The 11652-nt window shown below is 45.3% G+C and overlaps 1 protein-coding gene across 1 annotated transcript in view; it reads left to right on the forward strand.

Moving 5' to 3' along the window:
• Pacrg (parkin coregulated) overlaps nucleotides 1–9698 on the forward strand; it is a 420955-nt gene extending 411257 nt beyond the window's left edge. The window contains exon 5 of the mRNA XM_050135905.1: nucleotides 9220–9698. Coding sequence (XP_049991862.1) covers nucleotides 9220–9380 — 161 coding nt within the window. The 3' untranslated portion in view covers nucleotides 9381–9698. The remainder of the gene's footprint in view (nucleotides 1–9219) is intronic.
• Nucleotides 9699–11652: the final 1954 nt, after the last annotated feature.

Raw genomic sequence — 11652 nt, forward strand, 5'->3', positions numbered from 1 at the left:
TCTGTTGAGAATTCTCTGTTCAGCTCAGTGCCCCATTTTGTAATTGGGTTGATTAGCCTTTTACGGTCTAGTTTCTTGAGTTCTTTATATATTTTGGAGATCAGTCCTTTCAACATTTTTTCAGTGTCTTAAAGTTTGTATTGTCCTTCCTTTTGTTGTTGTTTGTTGTCTTTTGACTTTGCTATTGTGAATAGCATTAATTCCCCCAAGTACAAAAGCTGGTAAGAACATGGGGAAGGGGACACATCCTCACAGCTAGCAGGCGTGCAAACTGTATATCACTGTGCAAGTTCCTCAAGAAGCTGGAGACAGAGCTATCACGTGATCCAGCTGAACCACTCTTGGGTGCGCTCCCAAAATTCTCAAAACTCTTAGAGAGACACTTCCTCGTGCATGTTCACTACTGCTCTGCTCATGATAGCCAGGAAATGGAAACAGCCTAGATGTCTGTCAGCAGTTGAACGGATAATGGAAACATTGTATGTCAGCACAATGGAATCTTATTCAGATATTAAGAAAAATGAATAAGTGCCGGGCGGTGGTGGCGCACACCTTTAATCCCAGCACTTGGGAGGCAGAGGCAGGCAGATCTCTGTGAGTTCGAGACCAGCCTGGTCTACAAGAGCTAGTTCCAGGACAGGCTCCAAAACCACAGAGAAACCCTGTCTCGAAAAACCAAAAAAANTGATAGAACAATATATCTCATGGAAGTTATAATCAAAGGAACATATCAATGTTCTGATAATCACTAAATAAAGTAGATATTTATGGAAGGAAAACTATCAGAGATAGATAAAAAGCCTTAATATAATTATCAAAGGGTCGGTCCACCAAGAAGACATAATAGTCTGCTGTGGTTGAGTTACCAAGTATCTTGAGAGTTTCTTCTAACCTGTATTATTGATTTCTAGTTTACTTCCACCATGGTCAGGGAAAACTCTCTGTATGAGTTCATATATTTTTGGTTCATCAAGTTTTGTTTTGGGGTGTGTGTGTATGTGTCCTAGGATACAATCTATCTTGCTATATGTGTTGTAGGAACCTGTGAAGAATGTGTGGACCAGTTGTCTCATGATGCTCCATCTGTGTGGACCAGTTGTCTCGTGATGCTCCATCTGTGTGGACCAGTTGTCTCGTGATGCTCCATCTGTGTGGACCAGTTGTCTCGTGATGCTTCATCTGTGTGGACCAGTTGTCTCATGATGCTGACATGGGCTAGGCACGCTGCTGGAAGAGAAAATCTATGTCAGTCTTACCCATCTGTGAGTCCTGCGAGCTACAATAACGACTGGTCTGGCAAGACATGCCCACTAAAGCAATGGGGACACAAATGTCATGGGATTAACAGACCAATCTGATTGGGTTTAATGACCACTCCACACAATGGATAAGGACAAACTCCCAATATGGAAGTGGGAGGTAGACACGCAGTCCTATCCCTAACTGAGGAGTGAGTCAGCTTTCTGTAAGTCTTTAAAGTGTGACCCCTGGCAGATGACCACACATGTAAGTGTGTGTGTGAGTGTGTGTGTGAGAGAGTGTATTTTAAAGAGAACACAAAGTAGGGTCGGTAGGGAAGAGAATGGACCTGGGTGGAGCTGGAGGAAGAAGATTAAATATGGTCAAAATCCATTGTATGAAATTCTAAAAGAATTGATAAAATATTTTAAATAATAAATAATATCCTAGACAACATAATGAGATCCCATCTAAAAAGAAAAGAAAAGTAACTCAAAATTCACCTTTTCTAAACTCATAAACTTTATATTATCTTAGTGGCATTTTTTAATATTGTGAGTTATCATTTAAATAAAATTCTTTTTAAAAATTTGATACCCTCTTAAGTAGCAGTTATCACAAACAGGAAATTGCTATTCTGGCTTTCTCAATCTTCCAATGCTAAATCCAGCAAGCCCGGAGCAAAAACCACTTAGAAGCATAGAACAGAAAATCTACAGTGGTTCGGTGTCCAAAAAAAAATCTCTGATAGTGGCCTTTGCCATAGAGTCTGCCCAACTTGCCTGCTGAGACCTGCGCCTGGACCCTGGGCATTCTTTATCTCCTGACGACATCAGCACAAGCCACTTAAGGAGGAGGGCAGCTTTAACTATAACTGGTGCCATGAGAAAGAATAAATAAATAAATAAATAAATAAATAAATAAATAACTTCACTATGTCCAGCCTGGCCTTGAACTCACATCCCTGCAGCCTCTACCTCTGTTTCTTGAGTGCTGGAATTACAAGTGCATGACACCACATCCAGATAGATTACAGGAACTTCTGAGTTTGTTGAGAACCAGATGGATGCTTTTCCTGATCCAGAAACAATTGCATTTGTTCTGTTGGCATACTTTAAACTCCACTTCCTGTTCCTTCAGCAAGCTCACCCAGCCACAGCAGACAAGAGTTTGAGGATGCCACCCAGGGCCTTGGTGCTCAAAGGTACTTTGGCATTTCGTTCCGTGTTGATGAGTCCTCCCTCCCTGGGGCAGCTTCGATCTGTGTTTGGCCTGGAGTCGCATTCAAGTCCTCACTTTCCAGCTGTCATTCAGCCTCTGGTGTGCACGAGCCAGCTACCCCCATAGCCGGTGCTTCCCAGCGTGAAGGCCAGCTCAGCCCTGTGTGTGTTCGCTCTGCCCTTTATCCCTGGCTTACTTCCTGGTTTCTTCAGTTACCCAGCAGGCTACCCGAGACTTGGATGGCAAAACCAACCTCTTCGTTGTTAGGCTTGAGTTATATAAATCCAGAATTTCTAGACGTTAGCAAATTGGGCAAGGAAAGATTGGCAATAAAAGTCTAGGCATTGTCAGAGTCTCCCCTCATCTGGAGTTTTATTCTTATTTTCTCTTAGCATTTTTACTGTGTTTAGTTTTCACTTTCAACTTTAGTTTTTGTTTTTGTTTTGTTTTGCTTTATTTTTTTATGTGTAGAGGTAGATGTTTGCCGTGGCACGTGTAGAGGTCAGAGGACAACTTGTGGAAATCAGTTCTCTCATCCAGTTCTATCATCCAGTTCCAGGAACGGAGCCCAGGCCATCAGAGGGTTGGTGGCAAGTGTCTTTGCTAAGTCCGACGTCTTGCCATCCCTCCACCCCTCATCTTCTGCTGACCCTTACAGAATATATGAGGCATTGTAGCCCCAAAGGTGGAAGCGGGGCAGGCAATATTTTTGACCTCATCACGTGGTAACATAGCTCCCAGTTCTGTGATCCTATCTCCTCCTGAGGGCCACACTCCCACAGCCCCAGGCCATGGTGTGTCAGAGTTACCAAAGGTGAAAGGTTTCCTTGGGGTGGAGGAAACCTTTATTCCTCAGTCTACGTCAAAAGAGTCAACATAGTTCATTCTCTCACTGTGTTGGTGAAGGGCCTGAAGTAGGCCTTTATCTTTTTTCTATATATTTCCCTTGACTTAAATAAGCCTTTTATTTCCAAGTAACAGGGTCTGTAACTGCTCATGAGATTTTCTTCTCATTTTCCATTAAAGATCATTACCAAAAACAGCATTCAAAGCAGAAAAACCCAAATCTGAACTGAACTCTTTATGAGCCCAATAACCATGCCCATGTTCTTTATTGCTTTTCCCTTGGGCACCTAGCTAAAACAAATGGGGTAGAGTTCTCTCAGAGCCCATGTCCAGTGGACAGCAAAAGGGAGACTGAGGTCTGGGTTCGTGGGACACACATGTTCCCACAGGTACGGGTCATCTGTCCTGTGTGAAGAGTGGACCTACGAGAGCTCCTTGTCCAACTGGCGAGCTCCCCTGTCCCCGGGGGCAAGGACCTGATGTCTTCTCACGTCCCTTCATCCTGCCAGGCCCGGCAGAACTTCCCCTGTGCACAAAGAACACCCTGTTACAGTAGCCGTGGTTGCCGCCAAGGCCAAGGGTGGGCTCAGGACCAAGGAGCAAGGCTTCAAAGCCGATCCCAAACCTGGCTTAAGAAGAAGGTGTTCGCTCCAGCAGAACTGGCCTTTCTTCCTGCTTCGAATCTTGCCTCGGATTGTGCTCCTTTTTTTGTGTGTGATAGTGGCAACTAAATGAAGGGAAAGAATGAGGCTCCTACAGTCTAGAAATTGAAATCACACTGGAGGTATTTTACCAAAATTCTACATGATCCCTGTGTGCTGTGGCCAGCACTCAGCAAGCAGCAGGTTTCTGTGTGTAATATAAAAGTCTTATGTAACTGCCTTTGCCGTGGCCCTCGGTCAAGGGCTAACCACTGCTCAGGCATGAACTGAGTTCTTTCACCAGGAAGATGCCATCCCTGGGCATAGAGGAAGTACACACGTGTGTTGCTCTGACCTGAAGAGGAACAGGAAGTAGCATCCGGGGCAGGACCATCTCCACAGATTAGAGAGAAGTTTGAATGTGTTTAATCCTAAAGCAGATTGCTCAGATAATCAGAGAAGAGTCAACATTCAAAATGCTAAACGCTGTTCAAATAACTGGGAAATGGGAGCTGCCTCCGGGAGGCCATCGCCTGTCTCCTGCATGACAGCATCTCTCGGGACATTCCTCACGCCTTGTTCAACTATTTGCATGTCGTTCTGATGGGGCCCAAAGCCTGGCTCACACCCTTCATATAAGCCCTACCTGTTTAGCTATAAATAAAAGTTAACTTTTCCATGCGATTGTAGACCCCCCACTTTGTACATTGGCATGCCATCTTCCTAACCAGAACTGACGATTGTAAATAACCACCTGGTTGTTGTTGTTGTTGTTGTTTTAAGTGAACTCTTCTTACAAACATGTTTTCCAGCAGTGTTGTCTGCATTTAAATCAGGGAACTCAACTCCTGCTTCTCAAGAAACTGAGAAGGTGCAGTTTCAAAATGGAGACGGCATCACCACCTGCCTGTCAACAGCGCTCGACATTAGCCTGCCCGCCGTCATTGCAGCATGCAAAACAAGCCGCAGGCTCCTGATTTTTGTTTTGCCTCTTGGTCTTCTTCTGCCCCCGCGATCCACATTCTGCAACCACAAAACAGCGAGCACAACTCCAACAGCCTCCTGAACAAGCGACTTCTATTCTGCTCTGTTCCTTTATCATTGCGGTTGGTACACAGTGAGAAACAAAAACAGCCTCAGAGCTACTCCTACAGCTAAACATTTTTTAAAAAGTAAGAACATGGAATAAAGTGTTGCTTGTCGCTGCTACATGGTGAAAGGGAGAGAACAGCAGGGCGTGTGGAGCTCTCCATTGTGAGCAGACTTCCCGAACCCCTCAGCGCCATGGGGAAAGTGTGCCTGTCCTGTGACCCATTCGGTCCTTGACCTTTTGGGCACAACAAAAGGCGCTATTTACCAGTGGCTAATACATGGATCTTTGTTTAGAAGGAGCCGTGTCAGGGTTGTCACGGCCATGCATCACCAATTTTATTTTCCAGGTGTCTGTGAGGCAGAGGGTTGCAGGTTCGACTATGTAAGGCCAACACAGCCTGCTTAATTCTCCCTAGCTATATGAAAGTCCACGAGCTGGTACTGATGAGGAATGTCACTTGGGAGGAAGAAGGACACAACGAATAGCCAGATACACACTGGGACACTCTGTCCACTCCCAGTGGACTCCTGGGACATTGACTTCATTCCTAAGGATAAACTTGCACTTAGCTATTACTTAGCTAAGGATTACTGCACTTGCACTTTCTTGTAGCTTGGCCTGACTTTTGTTATCTTATTTCCTGGTCCCCCTTTGATTTCATTTAGGACTGTTTTTCCCCCTCACACTGCTATGGGATAATGCTCTTGTACCCTCTAAAGATTTGTCACTTTATTGGTTAAATAAAACGCTGATTGGCCAGTAGCCAAGCAGGAAGTATAGGCAGGGCAACCAGACTAGGAGAAATCTGGGAAGAGGAAAGGCAGAGAGAGTCAGTCACCACCCAGATGCTGAGGAAGCAAGATGAGAATGCCTTACTGAGAAAAGGTACCAAGCCACATGGCTAAACATAGACAAGAATTATGGGTTAATTTAAGTTGTAAGAGCTAGTTAGCCAATTAATAAATGGGACCTCCTGAAACTGAAAAGCTTCAATAAAGTAAAGGACATGGTCAACAAGACAAGATGACAGCCTACAGAATAGGAAAAGATCTTCACTAATCCCACATCAGACAGAGGTCTGATCTCCAAAATATAAAAAGAACTCAAGAAATTGGACACCAAAAGATCACATAATCCAATTTTAAAAAATGGAGTACAAACCTAAACAGAAAACTCTCAACAGAGGAATCTAAAATGGCTGAAAGACACTTAACACCTGTAAGAATGACCAAGATCAAAAACACTGATGACAACTTATGCTGGAGAGGTTGTAGGGAAAAGGGAACACTTCTGCATTACTGGTGGGAATGCAAGCTGATACAACTCCTTTGGATGTCAGTGTGGTGATTTCTCAGAAAATTAGAAAACAACCTTCCTCAAGACCCAGTAATACTACTTTTGGGTATATATCCAAAGGATGCTCAATCGTACCACAAGGACATGTGCTCAACTATGTTTATAGCAGCTTTGTTTGTCATAGCCAAAACCTGGAAACAACCTAAATGCCCCTCAATCGAAGAGTGGATAAGACAAAGACAAATGCGGTACATTTACACAATGGAGTACTACATAGCAAAAAAANAAAAAAGACAACTTGAATTTTGCAGGAAAATGGATGGAGCTAGAAAACATTATTTTGAGTGAGGTAACACAGACCCAGAAAGACAATTATCACACATACTCACTCATGGGTGGTTTTTAAATATAAAGCAAAGAAAGCCAGCCTACAAACCACAATCCATAGAACTTAGACAACAATGCGAACACTAAGAGAGACTTACATAGATATAATCTACATGGGAAGTAGAAAGTAGAAAAAGACAAGATCTCCTGAGTAAATTGGGAGCACGGGGACCTTGGGGGAGGATTGAAGTGGGGAGGAGAGAGGCAGGGAGGGGAGCAGAGGAAAATGTAGAGCTCAATAAATATCAATTAAAAAAAAAGAAAAAGAAAAAATAAAAAGAGCTAGTTAGCAATAAGCCTGACTAATAGGCCAAACAGTTTATAATTAATATAAGTCTCTGTGTGTTCCTTTGGGACAGAATAGCTGCAGGACTCAGCAGCAAAGAAACTTAGGTCTACATCACACCTCCATCAAATAGCAGCCACACCCACCCCTGCCAACTCACGCATCTCCTCCTCACTCCTTTTCTCCCATTCAACTGAAGACCCCTCTGCTATGGAAGACTTGTGTTCTCCCGGCTGTGGCCATTCTACCCACACCTCTCTTCTCAGGGTACACCAGCTCAATCTGTAAAATGGTGACAATGGGGATGGTAAAGCCTGTTTGCTTAAATGTGAACTCACCTGTGTGGTTTTGACTGATATTTATGCTCTCTTTAAAATTATGACAAGAGTCTTTACCAGGTTTCTCTCCTGGTGATAAACGTGCTCTTCACACTATGAATACTGCTTTGAACAATGTTCACAAATGTGTTCCATATGTTTGACATTTTGAATAACCAGCCACTTTGTGAGTCAAACTTGAAATGGTCTTAAATCTAGTTTGCAATGTGATGGAAAGGTATCCACGATGGGGGGAGAATCACCTAATTACAAAGGTTGTGTAAACCTTTGTAAGTTCACTTTACGAAATAAATTAAGACGTATCGCAGTTGTAAGACTGCTTTTGCAAATTTATTGTATTTCTACCTGCCTTCATTCCTGCCAAGCAAACTGACCCATACGGCAGTCTGTATTTCTTGTGTCATCTAAGACAGTGGTGTTCTTCTAGGAAGTTTCTGGGAGAACGTCAAGGGACAGAAGTGTCTGTCTGTGCGGTGTGGGGTAGTTGTTGTTATCTCTGCTCTGGTCTGAGCCATTACTCAACCTTTTAGAAATGTCCCAGAACAACCCTGGATGAGAAGTTCCAAGCCCCACTTCAACCCCCACTATTTTCACCTTCAGCTGGGTAAACATCTGAAGCCTGCATTTGAGATATGAAGGAAGAAATCCTTCCTCCATGAGAAGGAAACTTTCAGGCTGTGCTGTGCTCCTCGGGCCTGAGCTCACATCCTCATCCCCCTGTCTCCTAGCAGCCCAACTTGTTGCCCTTTTCTATGTCACCAGACAATGTGAGCTGATTCTCTAGGTGCAATGATCTCTCCCTTCTAGGGACAGTGACACTAAAGCCCTTAGAAATGGGTGGCTGTGGCAGAGAGCAGGCAATGACTGCGTAGACAGAAATGTGATAGTGTTAGGGTCGGGAGGGCGCACAGGGGGTCCTTCTGTCAGACCTGTGGTTCCTCCGGACATCTCACAGTCTGGGCTATCAGGAACCTTCTGTCCAAGTAGCTGCAGCCCGAGGTTATTGCATGGGAGATCTAAGGCCTGCCAAGGCCATCTAGGACTCGCTTCTTTCTTGGCACCAGCAAGGCAGCCACAGTGGCTGGCTGCAGGCTGTGAGAGGCTGGGCTACAGTCAGGCTTCCTGGACTTGCAAGCTCCAGCACTGGCAACAACACTAACGCCCTGGCCTGTCACGACCCTAAGATGGGTCACCAAATATCTCATGTCATTCAGGAACAGCCACAGCAAAGTATTAGAAGTAATTGCAGGACCCTGGGGTCCCTAATGCTCCGAGCAAGACTTTGCCATGTACACAAAGTAGTGGAGGCACGGGGGTACAGCTCTAAGTTGAGCCCATCTTTCTCCTGTTCATTGTGAGCCTCGTGGAGCTACCTGCCCAGTCCAACCATAGTCAGTTCCCTCTGTTTGTGCTGGACAAAGCCAAGCCCCAAGGGAACACTCTGATCAGTGACAAAGAGTTCTTCTGCCTGGAAAAAGGGGACTCATGACGTGATTCTCTCACATTTGTTTCTTTATTTTAGGTTGATTTTCACCAGCTAAGCACTGGGATTTGGTGTTTTCTCTTGACATTTCTTTAATGGGTTGGTTGGTTGGTTGGTTGACTTTTTAAAAGAAGGGGTCTTATTGGTCGAGGTTAACCTCAAATTCATGGTGATCTTCCTGCTTCAGGCTCTCGGGCATGGCATTACTATCATCTGAGATTTGGTGTTTTGGTGGAATTTCTACCAGCCTCCAGTTACAACAAGACAGTGTGAAACCATCACCTGTCGGTGTCTCCTAACATGCCTTCGGGAAATGCCTGACCTGTGGGGTAGGGCTCTCAGGACACGACACAGAAATAACTGCCTCTTTGTCTGTTTACCTGAACCAGTGAACTCCGGAGATGGCATCGACTACAGCCAGCAGAAGAGGGAGAACATTGGCGACTTGATCCAGGAGACCCTGGAAGCCTTCGAGCGTTACGGAGGGGAGGATGCCTTCATCAACATCAAGTACATGGTACCCACCTACGAGTCATGCTTGCTGAACTGACAGGGCAGCTGGGGGAGGGGTTTTCCCTGGTGCCACAATTATCTCTCTCTGCTGCTCCTAGCATCTCGTTACTTGTGGCTTCTACAGCTCTTTTTCTGCAGCTGCAAACATAGCGGCTTCTGGGCCGTATGACTGTTAGCCCTATTGAGAGCGAGGCTTTCCGATACATAAATAGTGCCTGTTTCTTAGATTACAATAGTGTACTGTGCTTATTTTTCCACAAGGAGAATTGCTTCTTTATCCAGCTCAGATGGAGGCAGGGGTCCGAGTTAAACCTTCAGTTGTAGAGACAATAAAACTATAATTTTCATATGCGATTCAGCAATTGCTGTGCTGTGTCTGCCTGCCCTGAGGGTGATATCTGGGGCCGTAAGGAAGAGTTTGTGCTGACTGCTTAATAGGTGTTTGTCAGGGAAGAGAAGCGTCACTTGAGCGGAGCATCTCCAGCAGCTGTGTGGAATAATACGCTTTGACATTCGATAAAGCTGTTGAATCTCTATTCCAATTATAGCAGGAGATTTTCACAGCCTGTTATAACCTCAGCTATAACTGTAATTAATGTTTCTGGCCAACTAGTGATCTAGGCTTCTTTGCAGTTCATATCTGGGTGCAGGTGAGAAGTCTGGGGAGGGTCTGGAGTCAGGGTTATGTGTGAGATGTTAAGTTTGCAACACAGTTCTAAAGAGAGAGCTGGCTGGACTCGGTGCTCACGATTGCAGGGATGATGCTGTACAGCTCATGGCGTCCCAAGGCTAGGTGTGCTGTTGACAAAATGTTGCCCCGCAGTTTGTTTGGGGCTTTTCATCATCCCTGAACATGGCTGTGTGCCTCTTAATGGCCCTTGGAAAGGATCGATGTTGCCCCTAGCAATTCTTCCCTGACCCCTGCTTCCTCTTGGTTGCCCAGTTCTCACGGTTTCACTCTGTGGGCCCGATGGCAGGATTTTGAAATTTCGAGTAGAGAAAAGACAAAAGACGTGTACTTTCTCATTCAGTAGAGACAGAAAAAAATTGCAAAGCAAAGAGAAACTGGAAAGCAGTCAGCCTTGGATCATGGCTGCTCAGACATGCCAGGCAGGAAGCTTGGGGCACTTGAAACCCAGCCCAGAAAACTTCATAAAGCAGTAGCAAGGGCTGCACACCTGAGAAATGGCTTCACCTCCCAGACACGCCAAGCCTCAAGTATCTCGCTTCTGAAGCAAAGCGCCATCTCTGCATAAAAGTGGGGAAAGGCCTTGTGTTCCTGCTCTCAGTGCTCTCTGGCCTCATCTTCCGTACTAATTATTTAAGTAAATTCCAAAAGTAAAGACCCAGTTCTTCAAGAGAATTCATCATTCATTCCCTGGGGCCAGTTAGGGACAGGGTCTAGCTTTGGGGCACCACCACCTGCTTCCAGGAGCTCACTGAGGGGAGGGAGAGACCAGGTCCAGGTGAGGACAAAGGTACTTGTAGGTATTTAGAAGGCATAACTGCAGGTCTAGTGACAAGCAAAGCTGTGGTTCTGGCGTTGCCCATGTAATGCAAGGAGCCCCAGAGTCTGTGATACCGTTAGTTAAGAAGACCACAGCGTGCTCGTGCCTCCTAAGGTCTTACAGGCTCTACCCTGGCACACATATAAAAACTGCCTGACTTCAAGCAGGAAGACTGGCCAAGAGCTCTGACTTCATCACCCGGCACTGTTACTCCTTAACTCTGCCATCCTGGGAAAATTCCTTAGCCTGGCTGAGCCCCTTGTGCCCTCCACAGCCAAGTGCGGATTGGCCTGTCTGTAGGAAAGTGACCCACGTCGGAAGTTACCTCCATGTGTTGGGTGTTCGCTACGGACATCTTGAAGACAAACAGTGTATGAAGAGTGACTGCCATCTGCCCCAACAGAGCAACATACACCAGAACACCCCTCAGGCAACACAGAGCAACATACACCAGAACACCCCTCAGGCAACACAGCACTTCCTACCCAGAGATGGAAATCGCCTCACAGTGAGGCACTTTTTCAGAGGCAGGACTTTGTTATCTAGAGATTAAAAAGCAAAACCAAACTTAGCCACATATTGTGTATAGAACTAGGAATGGCTTGCTTTTTCTGACCCTACCCCAAGGCAGGTTCTACAGTCTGAACCGTTTCCAAGGAAATTAAGAGCGAAAGGCGCAACATGGAGGCATTGGGTTTCATTACGAGTGGAGATTCAGAGAGAAAAAGAGAGAGACACATAGACAGAGAGAGAGAGAGAGAGAGAGAGAGAGAGAGAGAGAGAGAGAGAGAGAGAGAGGGG

This window comes from Alexandromys fortis, unplaced genomic scaffold (assembly GCF_014885135.2).
Source record: "Alexandromys fortis isolate MF-2015 unplaced genomic scaffold, M_Fortis_MF-2015_v1.1 scaffold_23, whole genome shotgun sequence".
NCBI classification, from domain to species: Eukaryota; Metazoa; Chordata; class Mammalia; order Rodentia; family Cricetidae; genus Alexandromys; species Alexandromys fortis.